Source organism: Glycine max, chromosome 14 (assembly GCF_000004515.6).
Source record: "Glycine max cultivar Williams 82 chromosome 14, Glycine_max_v4.0, whole genome shotgun sequence".
Classification (NCBI taxonomy): domain Eukaryota; kingdom Viridiplantae; phylum Streptophyta; class Magnoliopsida; order Fabales; family Fabaceae; genus Glycine; species Glycine max.
Window position 1 is genome coordinate 42533302 of NC_038250.2, and position 22832 is coordinate 42556133.

Sequence of the window (22832 nt, forward strand, 5' to 3'; positions counted from 1 at the left end):
GGAAGACAAAAAAGGAGGATTCAATTAATGAAATCCTATGTCTTTTATTGTTCTGCCACTAACTGTGGATTGGAATTTGGGATGGTTGAAACTGTTATTGAAGTAAATAGAAGTTTCTTGAAATTAGTCTTGAAAATGCTTGCTTAGGATGGCATGGTTGATCCTATATCACGGTACAATTTATATTCAGTAGTCAAACTGCCACCTTTCATGACAAGATTGGAGTGCTCTGATTTCTGGGTTGAAAGCCTATAATGGTTTTTTGTTTGAAGACTTGCATAATGGCTCATAATTGAAAATAATGAAAAATGATTGCTTTTTATTTTACTGCTTTTTGGGAAATAATTCTCGACTCCTCTTTATTTTACATAGACATATACTTCAGACGTCAAATGGGATTACTACAAGCTTCAATCGGCATACTCCACACAAAGATTTTGATGGGATTATTATACAGCATACTCCACACAAACAGATTTTGAAGACAAAAATTGGGCAAGTTTCTGCGGATCGAATGTTATGAGCTGATAGGACCATTTTATTTGGCTTAGTGAGAGAGGTCTTATACATTATACCACAATTTTAAAACAATAATAACAGGAAATAACAAGTTATGATATAAAAAGAATAGTTTTTTCAGTAACATCCGGAAATTTTGTTTAGGCTAATTGAAATTCTGATGGCAGATTGAAATCAAGGCTCTCTTCCAAGGTCTTTTGAACCTTCATCCCAAATTTTTTAACCTTTATAATTTTATTTTTTGTTGTTGTTGTTGTAATTTGGGGATGTCTCTGTCAATCCAAGTTATCTATAGTCTCCAAACTTATCAACTAGCAGTGGTGAACACATTGGTTCTATTTCTCAAGTGAAATAGTGCTGTGGTGTGTGAACTCACCCGCATAGTGTTTTTGTATAAGTTTTTTATTACATATATGGGGTTTTAATCATAAATGATATAATTCAATTTAAATTAATAATCTAAGATACATATTATTCATCTTTAATATTTTAAAAGTATTGTTTAATCTAAATTTTTTTATGTATTACTACAAGAATATTATGTAAGATTCAAAATTGTTTAGTATTAAAATTATTTAATTATTAAATATTAAAAAAATTGATTATTAAATATTATATAATATTAAATTTATTTTGAATATTTAACTATTTAAAAAAATGGCTCATATTTATTTTCATTCCATATTAAAATTTTAATTTTTAAATAAATATTTAAAAATGAAAATTTAAATTTCATTAAAATTAAATTACTTTAGCCAGACAATGAAAAAAATTTAAATCAAATCAATTAAAATATTGTATATTTAAATTTCCAACAAAAATTTAAATTCTCTATCCAAATAGCTGGTTAGGATTTTGATTGAAGATCGTGGAATTTCAGGGGTTCTTAAAAAACAAACAAAACTCTTCCCCCAAGTTTCCCAAACTCAGAGAAGCAATGGCAAAGTGGCAAAGCGGCAAAGCGGTTGTTCTATGATTCAAAATGGCTTTGATTTTCACTTTTCCTCATCGGAGACTCAACAATTTTCCGATCTGCACTCTATTGATTGTAGCATTTCTCTTATCACCACCAAAAGTCCTAACTTTTCCGATATGCACTCTATTGAACGTGCAAATCATTCGATCTTCATCTGACTATTTAAAGAAGTTTAAGTTTGAGTGAGTGTGTGGGATGGCAAAAACAGGGAATCTGAGTCCCTCTTTCTTCTCCCTCTCACCACCGTCATGGCTTCTCGCTGCCGGTTCACGATTGTTCGCAACTCGGCCAGAACGATGTTGTACCGTATTCCACGTGTGAGTTAGGGTTTCATTCGTTCCTCTTTTTTTCCTTATTATTATGTTTACTATGATGAAGAAAAGAGAGTTTTGATTGGTTGGCAGGTAAGGCAACATAGCATGATTGCATTTCCGGAAATGGTTTTGGAGGAGTCAGGTGCAGCCAAGATTGAAAGTGACACCAAACTCTTTATTTAACTTGGATCATGGAGTTGCCGACGATGATATCAAGGTATCATCATCATCATCATCATCTACAGTAGAAAAGCTGTTTTGCTTTATTTTTTTCTCTACTTTTTATTGTTTTCTTTAAATGTGTTATGATCCATTTTTCTTTGTACATATCGTGATAATACTAGTAAATGTTGTTTCGTAATGGTGATACAAATATAGTTTAAGGTCCTACAGTTTTCAGTCCAAATTACTTTTGTCTCTCGCCCCAATAGCTTGTGTTTCATAAAGAGAGAAGAAATTCACATATTATATAAAAATATGAGAATCAAAGTCATTGTCTTTAAAGTATTGGAACTAAGATCAATTTGGACTTAAAATTAAAGGGCCTGAAACACGTTTTACTTTGCGATTCCTTTTCAACTTTTCTTATTCATGTCATATTTTGCTCCTAACTTCAAATGTGTAGCATGCTTGAATCTCTGTATTCTGAAAGTTTGTGTCTGTGGAGAGATGTAGAAAATTTCATTACCTGCTACTGTTTGTTATGCATTCAATTAGTTTCTATATTTTTGTTAATGTTAAATTTTATGTCATTCCTGATGACAACCCTGTCATTCTTTGGGTCAGTCAAATAATGCAAAGAATTGAAAAATTGTGTCAGTTTTTCATAGTTGTTGTTCTCGGAGGAGGGTGAATTTAAAAGGTTATTCATTATGACCAGATTGGGAGATCAAAGGGAACAACAGAAGTTGTGTTCGTGAGGCACTATGATGCTTTAGCAGCCATCAAGAAATACAACAATGAGGTTTAATGGAAAGACATTGAAAATTGAGTTTGTTGGAACATGTTCCGCTACTCCGGTTGTCGCACCTCTTTGTCAAACTAACTTAATGGGAAGACCAAATGATGTCCATTTAAGGTGTGAAATTCTTATTCTTGATCGTTTGAGCTTCTCAGTTTTATATATTTTTTCATCTTTCAAGTCTAAATTGTAACTTATAGTATCCTTTATCCTTTGAAATACTCAATAACCTTGATTTGATATTTGCAGTTGCTCACTTGTGTTACATGAAATCACAGGTTATGTTCATTTAAGATTAGGAGTAAAATTTTGAATTTTAGATCAGAAAATGGTTAAGAATTGATTCCTTTTAACACCATAACCATTTCCTTTAGCCTAAAAATATTTAATTTTAAATTTTAGGACAGACAACCAAGCTTGATATATGATATAGTTTCCATTGTCAGGTAAGAGCTGCACTTTCGATGGTTTAATGCTTGACATTTAACTTGGTTTCAAATTTCACTATAGTAGCACCATTCTTAGTTGTATCTTGCATTCAAGTTTACTGTCAAGTCAATTGTATCTAGATACATTAGAATATGCAAACACAAAATCTCAATTTATCGTCTAGATACTCAACTGTGGTTGGATAATAAATTCTGTAAATAGAATTTGTGCACAACTGCTGCTAGAGAGCTACTATGATAAGAGAGGCTGAAGGAAAAAGGTAGTTATCAAATCATTAAAAGTAATGTGAACCATAAATTGGTCTTGATCTGTATCTAATGGAAGATCATGATCTATTGCTAAGTAATAACCATTTTCTCCTATTATTATTTTATAATTTCATGGTTCAGTCGTTGCTCCACCAGTCTTTATTGTATGGAAGCTTATGGTGTGTTGATGGTGCAATATTATTGTGTTCAACGAATTTTAGCTTCATTTAATATAATTAGACAATGTTTCATTTAAATAAAATTTTATTTTTATTTTATTCTACTATTGTGAATTTATTTTTCATTAATGTTCTCACTCAGGGAAAATATATTATGACAATTTGATGTGAAAGTGAAACTAGTTTGTCAAGTTTAGTCACAGTTAATATTGTGGAGCTTTGTAGAATTATATTAGGTAAACCACTAGCATATATGATACATGATATTGTGGCATGTATATTTTAGATATTTTGACAAGTAAAAAGTACACAATTGCTTCCCCTAATTTCTATTCCTCAAATTATACCCTCCATTTTCATGAAATTCAAACAAGGTGTATTAGAGTATAGTTTTACCGTACTATTTTTTGTTATTTTTATACTTTGTACAACAATAGTTAGTAGGTTATTGTTGACTTCAGGCCTTACTACATGTTTTTGTCGATTGCCAAATGAAGTTTTTTATGGACCAGATTTCAGCTAGCAAACTTGAAAATGCAACTGAAAAAAATGTATCATATTTTTGCTTTTGTGATTAAATTCTTAGCAGCAAGTGTGTGTTTTTGTTTGATTACATCCAATCAAAACTTTTTTGATAATTGATGTTCTATGAAGTGATCATGTGTGGAGTAGCGGGCAAAATCCAAAGCAATCATTAGTTCGTATTATTTCTTATTCTATTTTTACTGCTTACATTTCTTGAGGTTTGTTTTTCTAAGTAGAATTATAGTCTGCTCTTTGAAAGGAAGTCTTTGTTAATATTTCATGGTGTTAAAATCACCAATAATCTTTAGCTTCATTGATTTTTAATCTTTTCTTTCTTTCGTTTGCTCATTTCTTGACATTCTTAAGGATCAATGCAGTTTATGCAAGTATTTGATGGTGGCTCTGGTAGAGCATCTATTTCAACTTGGTATGTACAACCTTATCTTCCTTCTTGAGAGTTGAGACTCATCTCTTATTTCAACTTCTATATATATTTTTCCATATTTCATAGGAGAACAAAAAAAGGAACTGTCCAGAATCAACATAAAGTGAGGCCTTTGGAGCTTCTGATTCCAAGAAAGGTAATATTACTATTGACCTTAATGGAATGTAAAACAATATCCTTCTTCATAAGATGGTTTTGAGTTTCTTGTGCCTACAAAAAAAAAAGGACTGGTAAAACAGAGGAAAGTTAGGAAACAATTCAAATTTGGTCCAATTTCTAATAAAGCTTATATTGATTGGCTTGGAAATAAAACCCGAAACACGTGTTATAAAGTTGTCAGCTTTCATTATAAAGTCTTGTTCTTTAGATGGTGTCATCTCGACATTGAATAAAAATTCCTAAAGAAATTGTTTGCTTGCAACTCTTTGTTAGTAAATTATTTGCTTGCTGTCATGGACTCTACTCTTTTCTTGTATATAGTGGTTTTCCTTTGTCTCCAAAAATTCCTTTCCAATCTTAATTGTTGCCAAATTATTCTGATTTTCCTATCATCTCCAGGAACTAAAACTATGTTTGTAGACCTTGGGTACCACAGATAAACGTCCTTAAGGGAATGTATTGCTAGTAAGTATTTAGTTGGATTTTGATTTCATGGTTAATATCTTTATCCTAATTAATTATGTAATTCAATTCAAAAGGTTATGTTGCCAATAGGGCAAATTGCCCCAAAGGGGACACTTTTAGAAACTAATTCCCCAGATGGGGCACTTTTGAAACTTTTTCCGGCATGGGTCTCTTTTTTACGTAAAATGCATGCATGCAGAAGCAAACTGCCAGTTCCATTGACGAGTTTGTTGTGTTCGTACATGTGGCATGGAGTCGCCAGTCCCATTGGCGATTTCGTCATGCATTAGGAGTAGTCAGTCAAACTGGCAAGTTCCAAGCACAGCTAGGTGCAGCTGGGGCGTAGGGGGAGGTCAAGGATGTAGTGCAACAGGCGGAGCAGGTGCAGGAAGGACTCGCCAGTCCTATTGGCGGTTTGCGGAGAGAGAGGACTCGCCAGTCCAACTAACGAGTTGCTTTTAAAAAAAATTCTCCCATTATAAAAGCTTGATCACTCCACAACTGCTCCCTTCCTTGCACTACATTGCTTTCTTCTTCTTCCTACTACGTGCTTTCTCTTCTTGGTAAGTATTTTTTAATGGTAACTTTAAATATTTGTTGTGTTATATATATATATATATATATATATATATATATATATATATGTTACGTTAATTTTAGTTGATATATGAATATTATTTATGTTAGGTTTGTTTACCCTATTTGCAGGACATTGCTTCCTTCCTTTTCTTACTACGTGGTTTCTCTCTTCTTGATAAGTGTTTCTTAACTGGTAACTTTAAATATTTTTTGTATTATATATATATGTTAAGTTAATTTTAGTTGATATATTAATATTATTTAGGTTAGGTTTTTTAAGTTGTATGTTATTAGTTGTGTTATATATATATGCTAGGTTAGTTTTATTTAATTTGATAATATTATTTTGTTTAAATTTTATAAATTAGTATGGATACTTTTAAATTTTAAGTAGTACGTTGAAATATTAATATTATTTGTGTTATATGTATATGTTATAAATTTTAGTTGATATGTTATTATTTGTGTTATACGGTACGTTAGTTTTAGTTGATTTGTTAATATGATTTTGTTGAGATTTTTTAAATTTATATGTTATTATTTGTGTTATATATATGTTTACGTTAATTTTAGTTGGTATGTTATTATTATTTGATTTAGATTTTTTAAGTTTATATGGTATTATTTGTGTTATATATATGGTATGTTAGGTTTAGTTAGAATGTTAATATTATTTAGTTTACTTATTTTAAGTTTTTATTAAAATATATGATACGTTATTAATTTTATATATATATATATATATATATATATATATTGTTTAAATTTTTGTTTCCATAGTAATTTTTTGATTTATTTTAATTTTTAATTTTGTTATTTGTATAATATTTTAAGTTTTGCATGTATTTTAATTTATTTGGAGAGTATATTTAAATTTTGTTATTTGTATCATAGATTTTGTTGTTCAAATTTATGTATTTTGTTATTTATTCAAATTTTAATTATTTGGTATGTATATTTAATTAATTTTTTGTAATTGTACTTAATTTTTTTATGTAAAATTTTTGTTGTCAATTTTTTGTATTTTATTTTATAGTATCAATGACATTTTCGTTGTCATGTTCATCAAATATACAAATTAAGTCTGGTCTAATAGATGGTGACGTTTTATGGATGCAAGTCAAGCATGTTTTAGAACATATTTGGAATGTGAAAAAAGACAGAAAATTACACATCAGATGAGTTGTCCTAATTTTTATCAAGGTCAAGAAGAAATATCAGAGGAAATTATTCCTCTACTTCGACAATTTGATTTTTATTGGATAATAAAGATGGGTTACCTAAAAATAAATGCGTCATTAATTACTGTTTTGATTGAAAGATAGAGACCCAAAACACATACGTTTCACATGAGATGTAGAGAGTGTACGATTACTCTTCAAGATGTTTCTGTATTATTAGGTATGCGTGTTGACGGGACACCATTAATTGGTTCAACAAATCTTGATTGGGCTGATTTATGTGTATAATTGTTAGGAGTCAGACCATAGGAAGATGAACTTCAAGGCAGTGTGGTTAGATTAAGTTGGTTGACTCACCATTTTTCACCATTAAAGTACAACAAAGGTTTACCCGTGCATGGATCCTTAGATTCATAGGAGGTGTCCTATTTGTTGAAAAAAGCAATAACAAAGTTTCCCGAAGGTAAATGTAATTTTTACGTGACTTTGGACCGTGCAGGACGTATGCATGGGGACATTTCGTGCTTGTTTTGTATATAAAGAGATGTGCATCGCCACCGATTACAAAACTAAATCAATCGAAGGTATGTGCATCTTAATCCAAATGTGGATATGAGAACGATGCACGACTTTGGCTCCAAAGAGGACTCCTCTCGTAATAGAAAATAAATCACTCGGACACAGGTTAGTTGTTTAAAAAATAATATTTCATTTGAAAATAATTAATGTAACGTGCCGGCAATGATATTTCATATTTTTTTGTAGGTGGTTGCGACGTGAAAATCAACATATTGACAATGATGATCTGATAGTTTTTCGTCACAAATTGGATATCATGAAACGATATAAGGTAAGAAGATCATAATGTATTTGTTAAATAATAAATAATATGTCATGTCTCAGTGAAAATTAGCAACTGTGTTGTTGTATACAGTTTCTGTGGAAGCCTTACACAGCAACTGTTATGTCACTGTTGCCTTCAATTTGTTTGGTTGGAAGTGTAGCGTGGTGGCGGTGGTACCACTCATTTGTTTTCATGTTGAGTGACACCAATCCGATAGAGTGTTGCGACAATTTGGAATGCAACAATCTATTCCTGAGGGTCCTCCGCAACCACTGAATATCCATGGCATAATGCTAAAAGGCAAACCAGATGAAAATTGGGGACAACTGTTGGCCCCACTGATCAGTCAATGGAACAATCGAGCTGAGTTCAGGGTCGACGTTTATCCTCGACAAAAGGGTTTATTGAGTTTTAACTTCGACTACATGGTCTGGTATAAGCAAAAAATGAAGATGTTTGTTGACCTGAAGAATGCAAACACAATTACATTGGTATTTATTTGTTTTTGAATATCACATTGATATGTCTGCAAGCGAACATTCATTTGGTGGTATTGCGAAAACACATTCTCATTTTTCATGACCGACTATGACTCTTTCACAGTAACATGATGTTCCAATTGCAACACCTAATGCCCCATTAGGTCCGCAATGACATGTATCCGGAGCAATACCTGATATGTGTGACTTATTAGATGTTGATTTGCGTCACGAGTTTTCTGTTGAGACTGAGTAAGTAGAAGCAAGGAGATATCGCGGCAGAAGAAATCCTGATCGTCAAGCGCGAAGATAGGATTGACCATGTGACACTTCCTCACGTCATCACAAACATCATAATGAATGATATTCATGTCTCTGTTTAAATTTGTTGTTGTATGTTTGTCATTTGAATTTGACACTTAATCTATCGTATCTCATTTATTAAGGCTTACTAATGGATAAAGTTTAAAAAAAAATTGAAGTAGATAAACGAAAATAACTGATGGTACTAACTAACGATGAACACCAATGTCATATGTGCACTATGATCCAGATACTTCATTGGACTCCTCACTCACTCGACCTGGATTGATCGAAAAAATATATTTCAATTTCTAAATGTAATTTTATTTCATTAGATGCATCAGTCTGGACTTTTTCCACCTACCTATTTGCTCAAATTATAAGGTTCATCATCAGAAACAACATAGAATTCAATGGTTAGCGTTTACGATTTAGGGGTTATGGCTTAGGTTTAGGGTTTATGATTTAGGAGTTAGAGTATAGGGTTTAGGGATAGTGATTAGGGTTTATGGTTTGGGGATATGAATTAGGGTTTATGAGGTTTAAGGTTTAGGGATTACGGATTTAGGGTTTAGGGGTTATGGTATAGAGTTTAAGGTTTGAGGATATGGATTAGGATTTAGGGGTTAGTGGTTAGGGTTTAGGATTTTACGGGTTTAAGGTATATGGATTAGGGATTAGAGTTTAGGGTTTAGGGATAGTGATTAGGATTTTGTGCTTAGGACTTAGGGGTTAGGGTTTAGGGTTAATTAAGAGTTACTACATTCCAAAATAAGTAATGTTAAAAAAATAACTAAATTACACAAACCAAAATAAGTAATGTTTCTAACTAATGATTTCATTGAAGACCACAAAGTAAATACATTCAAGAGAACTTCAACCAATACAAGTCATTCGTCTAACATACATAAATCAATTAAATGAGCAACTTCCACTGTCAGATTACATTAGACATCGATGCCTATTGTGGCCTTCTGCTCTACATTTACTATATTTTTGTCAGTGCTCAGATGGTTCGAGTCAATCCATCTCATTCCTTATCCTTATTGATTTTGGTCAACCTTTCGCACGAATTGTTGTTGGGTCAGGGATAAGTGTCCATGCGTCATCAGAAGGAGGAATAGCCGCTTCATTCCCAAGAGGCCACCATTGTGCGGAATAAGCTTTTAAGATGTACTCATTTGTGTAAACAACATCTATATATTGGTAGTAGTTCATGCTCACGTAACCACAAGCTGCAATAATGTGTGAACATGGATAGTGAAGCGCATAATACTTTCCGCATTGACAATAATGATCATTCAAGTTAACTGTCCATTTTTGTCCGCCGCTTTGTGTTATAGGACTGAAGGTCTCCTCTACTTCAAACCTTGTCGAGTGCATATCATACACACGAACGATGTGCGAACAAGTTTGTTCTTGATTTTTTCTAAGTTCTTTAGCAAGCTTAGAACAATATACTTGTCCTTCATTTAAGTGTCTTTGAGCTTGACGGTCACGATCAACAAAGTACTTTCGACACCTACTATATGTTGATTTGACCAACGGTATTATCGGTATGTTGTGATAATCCTTTAATACCTTATTTATACATTCTGAGAGGTTTGTTGTCATGTGGTCATATCGACGTCCTTCTTTATCATAAGTCTTGGTCCATTTTTCCTTTGAAATGTGATCAATCCATATTGCTATGGCTGAACTCAGTTGGCGAAATTTTTCTAAATTTTGATCAAAAATATGTTTGCAAAGAGTGTAGCCTGCATGAAATTAGTTAGCAACAATAATTTGAAGTATACATGAAACTTAAATTAACGTGACCATGATAAATGAAATCTTACTCAATTTCTTCAACATTTCTTTTTGTTTGGCATTATTGAATTTGCGATTAAAATTGCTTGCTATGTGTCGGACGCAGTAAACATGATAATCATGGGGAGGTTGCCAACCAATTGCTTCGTTAGCCACAACAGACTTTATACTCGCGTGACGATCTGATATGAGACAAATATCATTTTTATCTGTGACGTGTTCACGCAAGTGTGTCAAAAACCATGACCACGCTGTTAACGTCTCACTTTCGACCACGACGAATGCTAGCGGAAGGACGTCACCATTTCCATCTTGTGATGTGACCATTAAGAGGGTCCCCCGATATTTTTCGTACAAATGTGTACCGTCAAAACTTGAAAGCCTCTTTACATTGATCAAAAGTCCAAAACACTCTACGAAATTGACAATGTTTGCGACTAATCGTATTCCCAACAATAAAATCATCATGTATTTGAAAATATGATCCAGGAGAATGATTTTGCATGTGTGTTAGCCACGACGAAAGTTTCGCATATGACTCTTCCCAATTGCGGTATTCAAGTGCAATGGCTTTTGGCTTCGCCAATCAAACTTTTTTGTATGGCACTTTGTAGGCAAATTCACTGTTAATCCTCTCTTGAATCAAAAAAACTTTTATTGATGGATCTTCTCTGATCATGCCTGCTAATAAAATAACAAAATTAAAATGACAATTAACGTAAAAGTAGCATAATATGAATATAAAATACGTACCTACTACACAAGTGACAATTAAATCTGAATCAAGTTTCCCGTGATCTTGTGTCATGGTCATATTGAGACATGTGTGTGGTCCACCCCCATTGTGTGACTTTTCATGAATCAGTTTTTTTAGATAAAATTGTCCTCATATAGATCGGGCAAGGACACTCTATGCTTTTATTCAAGCAATAAACAACATATTTGTTCGATTTGTTTTCAACAACTTTGAAACTTTGATGCACCTTCATAGCATATTGTTTCAGTGCATTTTTTACCGCATCTTTAGTTTCAAAATCCATGCCAACATATAATTTTTGCCCAACTTTAAAACTTAATGACATCTCCAAACCACAAATGTCTTCCTCATCAGGATGACTCCAGTTGATATTGTTATAATGCAAAACATCATTCCAAAATGGATTTTTAATTCCTTGTACACCTAATAGTTCAAAAAAAATTCAAATCATACTTATTTAACATTAAATACAATTGCCATCAAATGATAAATGTATTCAGCTATTTTTTTATTTGATAAATTATACCTTCTGATGGGTGAACAATTCTTACTGGTTGAATCATGTCAGTGACTTCATCGTCTGTACTAGATATACCGTCAATATTATCATCTTCGTCTAAAGACTCTTCAACGTATAAGTTAGACACAAAATCATCATCATCATCATCATCATCATCATTTTCATCACCATGTAAGTTGCTTACATTTGTTGGCGGTTGCGCCTCATTATTAGATAAATTATTTCCGCATGATATAAGAGAATTTGCAGAATGAAACATAGAATCACCAGCCACATCGTTTTCTATGTACAATTCCAAAACTGACATTTGATTTTGTTGTTGAAAACTTTCGAGCATGATTTCAACATCTTCGTCATCACAAATTTGCAAAGCAACATATTTTCTAGAAACTAAAAATCTACAACTAATAGTAGAAATAATTTCATTATTTTCTAACTTTACCTTATCTCTAATTTTTTTTTCAAAGCATTGAAACTAATTTCACGTTTAATCTGAATCGCTTTTTTACTGCCTTCAAATATTATACCATCATTCTCTTCATATACTCTTCCATTGAAATACAACACTGTTATAACTGAATTCACCATGTACCTACAAAAACACTATTGTAAATAATTAATCATAATAATAATAAATTCAAAATAAATAAATCTAATCACAAAAAACCTCTTTATTGAAACTTCACATTAAAACTTTATTCTAAATAAAAATTATTAACTTCAACTAAATATGATGAAAGAGACTTAAAACAGTTGAATGATTTGAAGGTACTAATTTTAAAAGCATAATAATCCATCAACGAAGCAAAAGGTAGTAATTAGTCTTAACAATAATAACTTAAAAATAAATAAAGGTCATTAATTAAATATGATGCCACAAACTTAAAAGTAAAAAGTAAAAATTAAAAAAGGCAGAACAAGGAACACTTTCAAAGTAGACATTTTAATTACATTACAAAGCATCAACCAAGTTATTATTATAAAGTCACACCAACAAAACATCAACAACAAGCTAATCTAATTAAAAAAATACTACATACTTCATATTGAAAAAATTTTCCGCACTCAAAATACTTACTTTAAATAAATATGATGCCAAATAAATTTTTTTATTTTAAACAGGGTTCAAGTTCAAGGCTCATAAATTTTTAACACACACGAACAAACCATGAACACCCCAACCTAATCTAATTAAAAAATACTACAACTTCATATTTAAAAAATTTTCCACACTCAAAATACTTACTTCAAATAAATATGATGCCACAAAAATTTTGAATTTTAAACACACTTCAAAGAAGACTCATAAATTTTTAAGACAGTAACACAACATCAACACCAACCTAATGTAATTATAAAATGACTACAAACTTTATATTCAAAACAATTTTTCAACTCTAGATATTTTCTTCAAATAAATATGATGAGACATTTTTTTTTTTAAACAGACTTTTACTTCAACCCTCACAAATTTTTAACACCAACAAAACATCAAATACAACTTAATTAAAAAAATCATAATAAAAACTTCACATTCAAACTTTATTCCGGCGTCAAAAAAATTACTTCAAAAAATTTAATTTCATGCCACACACATTTGATTACGAACTTCATACCTTGAAGAAGAAAAGGTTCAGTAATTATAAAAAACCGATAGCAAACAATTTTAAAAACTGAGCAATTTTTAAAACGCATAGCAAATGTGGAAGAAGTGCCTATTTAAACCTGATGATCTCGCCAATGCCAATGGTTATATCCTTGATCTCGCCAGTAGCACTGGCTATTTCCAAGAGCAACTCGCCAATGCCACTGGCTATATGCCCTGGAAAAAACGCTGCCAAAATCTAATGCCTTCACTGCACCCTGCTCTTCTGTTACGCGTGCCTGCAACCCTACCCTGAAAAGCTCCCCCTAGCGCAACTCGTCAGTCAAACTGGCTAGTCCCCTGCATGGTCAAATCGCCAGTATGACTGGCGAGACCAATGCAACGTGTCGACGCCAGCCCAAACTCGCCAATGGGACTGGCGATTTCCTTCAAACCTCATGCATTTTACGTAAAAAATGGACCCATGTAAGAATAAGTTCCAAAACAACACCATTTGAGGAAATAGTTTGGAAAAGTAGCCCCTTTTGGGAAATTTGCCTTGCCAATAACTATGTAGATTTTTATTCCTAAAAGGTCATGGAAGATGTGCAACTCATGTTCTCGATGCATATAAGGTGAGTTTAGAAGAGTTTCATCTTCCAGAAATATGCACCTAGCTTTTCTTTTGATGCTCTAAGTCTCTCTAGCTTATTTTTTCTATGCAAGTGAGGTCTCCAATTGAGGACATTGCATATGGAAGGTTTCATAAAGTTGAAACTAACTTGGAAGCATATTATAAATGAGAGGTTGAAAAGAATTAAGGAACATACTCAACCTAACTTGCAATTTTCTATTTTGTTCATTTTTACCCAATGTAAGTAGGACATATAATGAAACCAGAACATAGTTAATATGTAAAGTTAGAGAAAACAATATCATCAGTTGTTATGGAAACTTTTCAAATTTATATTGATTTCAACATTTTAAGGTGCTAGTTTTTTACTGTTCAAAAATGTGTCTCTGATTAGCTTTTCTCTTTGGCTCTGTTACATAGGTAGTAATTAAGTCAATACATGATTTCTTCATTATTCACGAACTATTTTTTGAACATTGCAGCAGCACTTATGATGAGGGAAGCCCCCATATAGCTCACATTGAGAAAGCAATTGTTGTTCTGATTCAATTGATAGTGCTCAAATAATGTAATAGTGTTTTTGTCTTATTTCTTCTTAGCTTTAGTTTGAGCACTTCATCTTATTTTAATTTCATCATTAATTCTAATCTGAATTTTGAATGACAAGTTGCAATCCAATAGCTTGTTGCCTTGTTTTCATACTTATAGAACCAATCGCATAGCACACAAAAAGATTTTCCTAATGTTGTAAGTTTAAAATTGTCCACCTTTATTGTGACATTGATCAAATATCAATTTTTGTTGATTCTGTTTCTAAACTTATTTTGTTGATTTTGGTTTGGTGTTGCAGGAGAATGGTAAAACAAACTATCTGCAATTACTTTAGGAGGCCATGTTCTATAATATTCTTCAAGGAGGAAGTATGTAGTTTTCTTTTCCTTAATAATAACTTTTAGCAATTTTCCTTATTGTTTTTTATTAATAATTATTATTAGTGTTGTGTATGTGTGTGTTTGAGTGGATGAATGAGTTGGTGTTTAGAGATGGAAGGTTTTCCTGTTAGGAAGTTGGTGAGGTTTCAAATATTTTTAATTTCTTATTTTCTTTAATCCAGGTGGCATCCCAAGCAGAAAATGTAAAGATTGAGATGCTTCTGGATAGGATTGAACCTTTGCTCATAGGTTTCATTTTTCTTCTCTATTTTGTTGACATAGCACATGATCCAACTCTATTTAATAAATAGAGTTTGCTAATAATTTTTTTATTAATCATGCTTGACTTGAAACTGCCTTTTACATTCATACACTATGTTTGGAACAGGCCATTATGCAAACAAAAATTATTAAAATTCTAAACAATGAAATTACTTGTCCCCTTTTTTTCTTTAGGACATGATGAATCTGGATTGAAATTGGAGAGTGCTCTGACAAGGTTTTTGAAATATTCACAATGTGAATGACAGTTCAATGGTATATTGAATATTTTTTTTATTCCTTTCTCTCTTTTTAGATGCTTGGTGATTAATTTTCCTCATAATATTTTTCTGGCATATTCCTTGACAGTTCAATGTTTGAGTAATCAAAGTATGAAAATTCTATCTCAGAAGTATCCTGACATCACATTCTCTCTCTCTACTTTTGGGATTTTTATCTCTTCAATTCAGGGCTTAAACCTATGATTTCAATTCAGATTCAGATTTAGGGGGTCTTTGTCTGTATCATTATCAAGTTTTGCAACATAATCTTTCTCTTTCCTTTTAAGTTGTTGCTTCTTTCTATTATTTCTTGTTTTTCCTTTTTTATTTATTTCCAAAGTTCAATAGCTCAAACAAAGTAAATCTCAAACACAAATTAATTTTGCTTCCTACAAAAATATCTAATTTCTTTCAAGTCAAACATGGGAGAAAAATATTAGTGATACCAAGAGATACTTCAAACTTTGCTTTGTTGTGCTAGTCATTTTGTGATGTGTCTTTTGGAACAATTCTTTTGTTTTAAATTTAAGAATCTATATTAGAGATATTAAAGTTGCACTTTGTAGCTATTATCTTAATTATCTCGTATTCAAACCAGTTCATGAAAGTTAGCTAAGATATGTTTTTGAAGAAAATTAAATAAATAAATATCTAATTAATCTATATATGCAGGATACCTTTCAGCGATGTACTCTACTTATTTCTATAGAATCCCTAGCTAGGTGGCTACGAGAAGCAAAATGCTCAACAAAATTAACAAATTAAATTGCATTTCTAACGTTTCAAAATTAACCAAAACTACAAACGACTAAATTAATTATAAAATGACTAATTAATCAACCACGAACCGTTCTAATAGGATGCCCAGGCACCCCAAAAATGTTACACGCTGGACCTGATCTTACATTACTACTGTTCAAACACTTCTTCACTCTACCACTACCAGCTACAACAACATCACTACCCTGTTCCGTAGAAAGCTCATCAGCAACAATGCCTAGCCTCATTCTCTTCATCTTCATCAAACCTACCATTACTAGTAATATCATTATCATGAGTAACGTTATCAATAATATCAGCCGCTTCATGTGGACTAGGTGTTGCTTCTTCAAAGTACTCATCATGGTCATCAAAGGGAACGTTAACAAGCTGCAATGTGAGTCTGCCATTGGCACTATGTGCACGAAAGTACTCATGGTGCTTCACCTTTTCCTCTTTCAAAATCAACCTTCCCTCGTTTGTGTAGTACCTCTTCAACACCCATGGCATGTGTGAGGCCAGGTTCTGAGTTCGAGCTAGTAAGGGTATAGGGGGAGGGAACACTTTGTTCTCTTTCATTTTGATGTTGTTCTTGACCTTGGTTTTGTTTCCTGCATCGTTGGATTTAAAGGACTGGTGGTTATCAATGACATGGTCTATGTTTTGGAGGTCCGTGCAGCTCTCAGTGCCAATGTAGTCGTCACTGTTTGGAGGAAATGTGATGCTGCTCATGACCATAATGGGTTTTGAAGGTGTAGAAAATATGAAGACAAGAGTTTGGTACCCTTTAATACCCTTTGGCTTTATATATTAGGAACAAATAGAGAGATAGAGAAGTATAAGTCCTTGTAAAAACTAGAGTGAAAAATTGAAAGAAATGAAGAAAAGTCATTGAAATAGATGATGTAATAAATACTTAATTTGATGTGACAAAAAAAAGAGATAAAAACAAATAAAGAGTGTCAATGAGATATTTGGAATATTAAGATATCAAAATATCATTACCGAAATTCAAAATTATAAGAAGGGAATGGATGAATATAATAGAGAAGGGGGAGGAAGTGTAAAAGTAAAAAAAGTGAATGATGTTTGGAGCTAGGAGAAAGGGATGGGGTTGAGGAGTGTGTGAATGATGTTTTATGTATGTTACAATAAATTACCAGGACAGCAAGGCGAGGAGTTCAAGTGGCTAGGTTTTCGTGAAGGGGTTGGTGACGATATTATGAAGAGAGGATCGATGAAAATATTCAACAAAGACCGCTATTGACGTCAAGGTTGAGTTTCAAGTGTGGTTCTCTGGCTTTATGAGTATCAAAATCTGATTCATCTTAGTGGCCTGTGAATATTTCAAATCAGAAGACAAATTAAAGGACAAACAGAAGAGGGCACCAGACACATATCACCACATTTCATATGAAGAATGAAATAGTAAAATAGCCAAAAATAGATTTATATTAGCTTAGCCAAAACAACACTCTTATTCGGACAAAAATTAAGGTAGTACTAGCTAGTATATAAATTCCTTATTCATATCAAACTCAAGTTATCATGGTAACTACATATAGCATTTTATATATAAGTAACATTATTCATATATACTACTAATTAGCAAAGAAAATAGGCAAAGAGTTTATTTTTATACATTATCATAGTCAAAAAATTTACTGACAATAACAAAGTCAACAATTTACTCTAAGAATTTCAGCTGAATGCCAATATAAGTAAATAGACTATATATTTACTCATGCAAATAACACAAAACCTCTCAAAGTAAGATAGAGAATATGATACTATTTATGCAGTGGGTAGTTTTCGATGAACAGGGCATAGATTTAACATGAAACATTGAAATGTACTTGGGACATGTATGTCGGTATGTGGATTGAACCAAGTGTTAATAGGTATTTCACGCATTGGTCATCAATTAATAATCCTGAGTTCCATGAAATACAATTGTTCATGTGGCAATGGCAGTTTCCAAATTAATATGATTGTGCCGTCAAATGTAATTCTGGTATTTCTTTTATTAAATAGCAATATATACAGAAAGGAGGATCAAATTATACTGGTATCATTTTAACAATTATTATATTATTTTATAATTTTTTACTAAATAATATTTTCATAAAACTTACCATTAAATTGAAAAAAAATTTCACATATAAAATGTTATATTAATCCAAAAGTATTTATATTGTTTATATAAATTCAAATCTATGGGATATAAACATTCTACAATATATTAATCATTTGATTATATTTATATTATTTTTTAATTTTAAAAAATATAATTATTTAATTTTAAAAAATTGACATAAATAACCTTGATAATATATAAATATAATTCAATAGTTGGATTAATAAAAATCACATTGTTTTAAAAATGGTGTAATAACTTCAAAAATTATATGGTGTAATTTGATTATATATATATATATATATATATATATATATATATATATATATATATATATATAAAGCAAATGACACCTAGGATTATCCTACAAGACATAATATTTTGCTAGGAACTACCTCTCTGTTAAATAACAATCATTTTAATTAATTTGTAATAATAAAGAGAATGCAACAAAGGGAAGCATTTACGGGTTAGAAAGGTTTGCTTTTGTTCTCGCATTGAAGAAAATAGTGCTGGCATTGCCAGTTCTCACACAATCGATGCCCCCAATTTTATATATGATAGAAGAGCATAATTGAAATTCAAAAACCAAATTCCAAAGTTTACAAGTAAAAATCACAATTGACATAAAAAGAAAATCTAAAAGTACATAAGAATGCAATCAATTTTGATATTTATTTGTAAGAGAGATCCAGAAAAGAACAGAAAAACGGACACAATGAAAACTACCTGAAAAGAAGGAATAATTTTTATAAAAATTACTAATATGAAAATAAATAAAATAAAATTAAAAGAATTAAGGGGGCTATAATATTATGTATACCTGCCTATCAACCCAGAAATATGGAAGTTCAATTCAATTTGGATGAAGCGTATACATAACTCTTTGCACAGAAGCAAGTACTCAATTGGGACAAAACAGGAGTAAGAAACAAATGGAAGAAGCACACCAACAGGGATCCTTTTATATAATAAGGTTAAGATGACAGATAAGCATCAAAATAATGATAACGTACTCGTAAAAGGGGACAAATTTTAAGGGGTGGCATATATATCTCTCATGTTAAATAATAAATATGAGGAGAAAATGAAAAACGATTGGTACAAGATTTAATTTTGATATCATCTTGTCGCATGCTTTTATCAATTAATTATTCTTAAAATAATACTAAAAAATGCAGCTTATGTGGCTCTCGTTCTGATAACTTTGCCACTTCATTCTGCCAAAATTTTCGGGTATTAAAATGAAGGGAAAAAAACTTACTTTTATCTTGTACTTTTTAATGTAACAAAAAAAAAAATGAGAAAGAGCTTTATCCTTTTTTTTTTCTTAATAATAAATAAAAGTGTGAAAGCAAATCTATTAAACAGGAAATAAAAGAGAATATAAAGAAAAATATTAATTATACAAAAATTTCAAAATGTTCTTAATTAGTCAGATTTTTTGTTATAGGACTTAGTCAAAGAGTTAGAATACATATTTGTAATTTATTTAAGCATTTAAATAAGATATATGCTAAGAAATGAAAATATTGGTGAAAATTATAGGAGGATTTAAATTTATTTTGATTTATTTCTTTATTATTTTTCAGTTTTATTTAATTTCATCTTAAAATAATACTAGTACTACACAAGATTGGAGATAATTAATGCATTTGAATTTCCACCAGAACTTTAGTATACATCCTTATCTTCTTCAATTCCTACACTACCACGTATGTCATCCACATAATCGGTAATTAATTAGCACGAGGTATTTATGGGACGGGAGAAGAATGTTGTCAAACTTGGAAGAGGAACGAGATCGTAACTAAAGATGGTAATACAACTCATAAAAGTTATATGCATATATGAAAAATTATATTTATAGGCATACACAAACGTAAAAAAAAAAAATACAAACAAAAAAATTAACTCATAATATAACTCATAACACAAAATTACATTTATAGGCATACACCTTCTTAAAATTATATAATGTTTTATTTAGTTTTATTACTATTATTAGTCGGTTTATTATATTTTAATTACAATTATTTTAACTTATTATATCATGCTTTATTTAGTATGTTTATTATATTTTTTGTCAGAATTAATTTATTTAGCTTTCATAAATAACTGTCCAAACCCACCTTTGACTCAATTTTTGGACAATCTTTCACAAATAACTGTTCAAAACCCACCTTAGACTCAATTTTTGGACAAAATGCAAGTTGAGGCGCAAGGTCCAACAGATGAAAATAGACAAAAGGTTAAAAAGAAAAGAAGAAAAAAACACTCTGGAACCTAAGAGGCGCAGCAAACGCCAACCAGACTCATCACTCCATATCCGGCGATGGCGATGGCGATGGGGATGGGGACATCTATTATTTTATTAATGTTATAAATTGATTATTATTTAAAATAAAAGCTTAATGGGTATGCAAAGTCAATGTAGAAGTTTTTGAAAAACCCTAATAACACATTCTCTAATATTTTTCATAAAAAAAAAGAAACACATTTTTTCTAGTAATATATATTATCATTATTAGCTTTAATTTGTCAAAAACCACAAAATTGTGTCTTGCTCATTTTTTTTTAAACAAAAAAAAAAGGTGAGCTGGGTCAGAGAGTTCATCAAGATCAAGGTAGCCTCAACATTCAATGAGACCAAAATAATCTTTATTGACTAAAAGGCATCTCACTCATTATTAATGAACTCTAGTTTTGAATTTTGAGTTTGTAGTTTTTAATAAATTTTAATTAACATAGAAAATAGAAAATTAATTGTGGTAGAGTGAGTTTATTGTCGAACTACAATTAAATTTTCATAGTTTTATGTGTTTCCTTTTTAATAAAAAAAGGATGAAATAATTATTTGAGATTATTTAATTTGCTCAATTAACTTAAGGTAAATATTTTTTTAATATCTATATTAGAAGTGTAGTAAGATTAAATTTTTACTCATTCTTCATTAACGCACATAATTAACCATGCAACATTATTGGTAGTTGATATCGGTATTACTTTAATAGTCATTTTATTCTAGCCGCCACATCAATGACATCATCATATATGAGTGATACAATTTATATGTCGGTATCGTTTTTTCTATGACTGGATTCGTGTTGTAACATTTCTATATGATTTTATCTTTGTTGGCTCTCACACTTGCCACACATTATTCCCAATAGATAAAGCTCAGGTGAAATTCACTGAAAACACTGATCTACATTTCACGGTTCCACCCAGTAAAGTGAAGTATATGTAGAAGCTCACATAGAGTTCAGACAACAGATAAGCAAAATGGAACTTTTCTCCGACTCCGAACCAGTTTAACAAGTCTTTTGAGGTATTTGAATTGTTTTTCGTAACATATATAACTAAACATTGCATGGCCAAAAATACAATAGCCCTTTCAAGAAATTATTACATAATCTCGGATTACCATGTGTCATGGTCTCGGTCTCAATTAATCTATACGTAACATATAACCAAGTTTTCAGTTTAAGAAAAAGAATTAATTAACAAATTGGATCAGGTGTCATGTGAATATTAACTGGGCACCATGTAATGATTTCTTGTGCAACAAAGGAACCTCACTGTTTAAATGAGATCACTGCTAAAAAAACCATTTACTACAACGTGTAAACTACCACGGTTGATAAAAACCGTTTTAAAAAAAAATCTGAGGGTAATATTGTAATAATTTTATTAATAACAAAAACGGTTTTTAAAAATCGTCTTAAAATTATGAATTTAAAAACGGTTATTTAAAAAATCATCGTAATCCCTTATATCTTTACACTTTTTTTTGCTTTCTCTTTTTCATTTATTAGACAGCTGTTAGCTTTAATTTTCTTGCTATGTGACTTTCTCTCTCTAGTGCATCGTGCAATGCACCCTTCTTCCCTCTTTCTCTTCCCTCTATGAGTTTCCTCTTTCTCTTCCTATTCTTCACCTCTTTCTCTTCTCAATGCATTCTTTTGTAAAAAAAAAAATTTCCTCTTCCCAACAGGTTTCGAGAGAGACACCTCCCTTTCGCTGGCATGTTCACCAAAATTTTCAAAACCAAGAATTCTAGCTCAGAATAACAAAACCAAAAAAAAAAAAAAACCCCAAAGCCATTGACATTGTCTCTCACCAACACTTTCCTTCTCACACCAACGCCTTATCGTTCTTCGAATTCCCTTCGCCGCAGTTCCAACGACCCCAACTTCTCTCCAAACGGTTAGGTTTTTCGCATCCTACTCGGATTCCTTGGCCGCAGTTTCGGCGCCGTCCATTTTTCCCCCACATTGGCACCATCGATCCCTCTCCGCTAGGGAGAATCCCAGGAATTCTGAGGTTTCGGCGACGGAACGTGTTTTCTAGGGTTTCTTTGGAGCTGAAAGTGGTGAACCGAAGAGAAGAAGGCATCTGGTTCGAGCAACGTTTCGGTATGGTAGTTTGGATGATGGAGACACATACCCTCAGTTTCAGCTCTATTTGGATGCAACCAAATGGGCTACTGTGTCAATCTATGATGCCTTGAGAATTTATGTGAAGGAA

At 31.5% G+C, this 22832-nt stretch overlaps 1 protein-coding gene and 1 long non-coding RNA gene across 9 annotated transcripts; one reads left to right on the forward strand and one right to left on the reverse strand.

The window, feature by feature from the left end:
• The first annotated feature begins 1376 nt into the window (after window positions 1-1376).
• On the forward strand, window positions 1377-15743 carry LOC102664370 (uncharacterized). 7 transcript variants are annotated; one of them, XR_005888278.1, is made up of 15 exons: window positions 1386-1812; window positions 1900-2026; window positions 2690-2887; window positions 4550-4599; window positions 4684-4753; window positions 5176-5241; window positions 5441-5804; window positions 5950-6013; window positions 7501-7685; window positions 7767-7851; window positions 14415-14500; window positions 14783-14852; window positions 15047-15113; window positions 15321-15401; window positions 15495-15743. It is a non-coding gene; the product is annotated as an uncharacterized lncRNA (long non-coding RNA). The 7 variants fall into 7 exon arrangements; XR_005888277.1 differs by having other exon boundaries at window positions 15047-15401; XR_418113.4 differs by lacking the exons at window positions 14415-14500; window positions 14783-14852; window positions 15047-15113; window positions 15321-15401; window positions 15495-15743 and adding an exon at window positions 7936-8773 and having other exon boundaries at window positions 1377-1812; window positions 4539-4599.
• A 429-nt stretch (window positions 15744-16172) lies between these two features.
• Window positions 16173-19260, reverse strand: LOC102664674 (uncharacterized). 2 transcript variants are annotated; one of them, XM_006596259.4, is made up of 3 exons: window positions 19126-19260; window positions 17326-17501; window positions 16173-16966 (listed from the first exon to the last, which is right to left on the reverse strand). In XM_006596259.4, the coding sequence occupies exon 3, from the start codon at window positions 16901-16903 to the stop codon at window positions 16391-16393; it is 513 nt and encodes a 170-aa protein (XP_006596322.1). In that variant the 5' UTR covers window positions 16904-16966; window positions 17326-17501; window positions 19126-19260; the 3' UTR covers window positions 16173-16390. The 2 variants fall into 2 exon arrangements, with proteins under 2 accessions (XP_006596322.1, XP_040865032.1); XM_041009098.1 differs by lacking the exon at window positions 17326-17501 and having other exon boundaries at window positions 19126-19240.
• Window positions 19261-22832: the final 3572 nt, after the last annotated feature.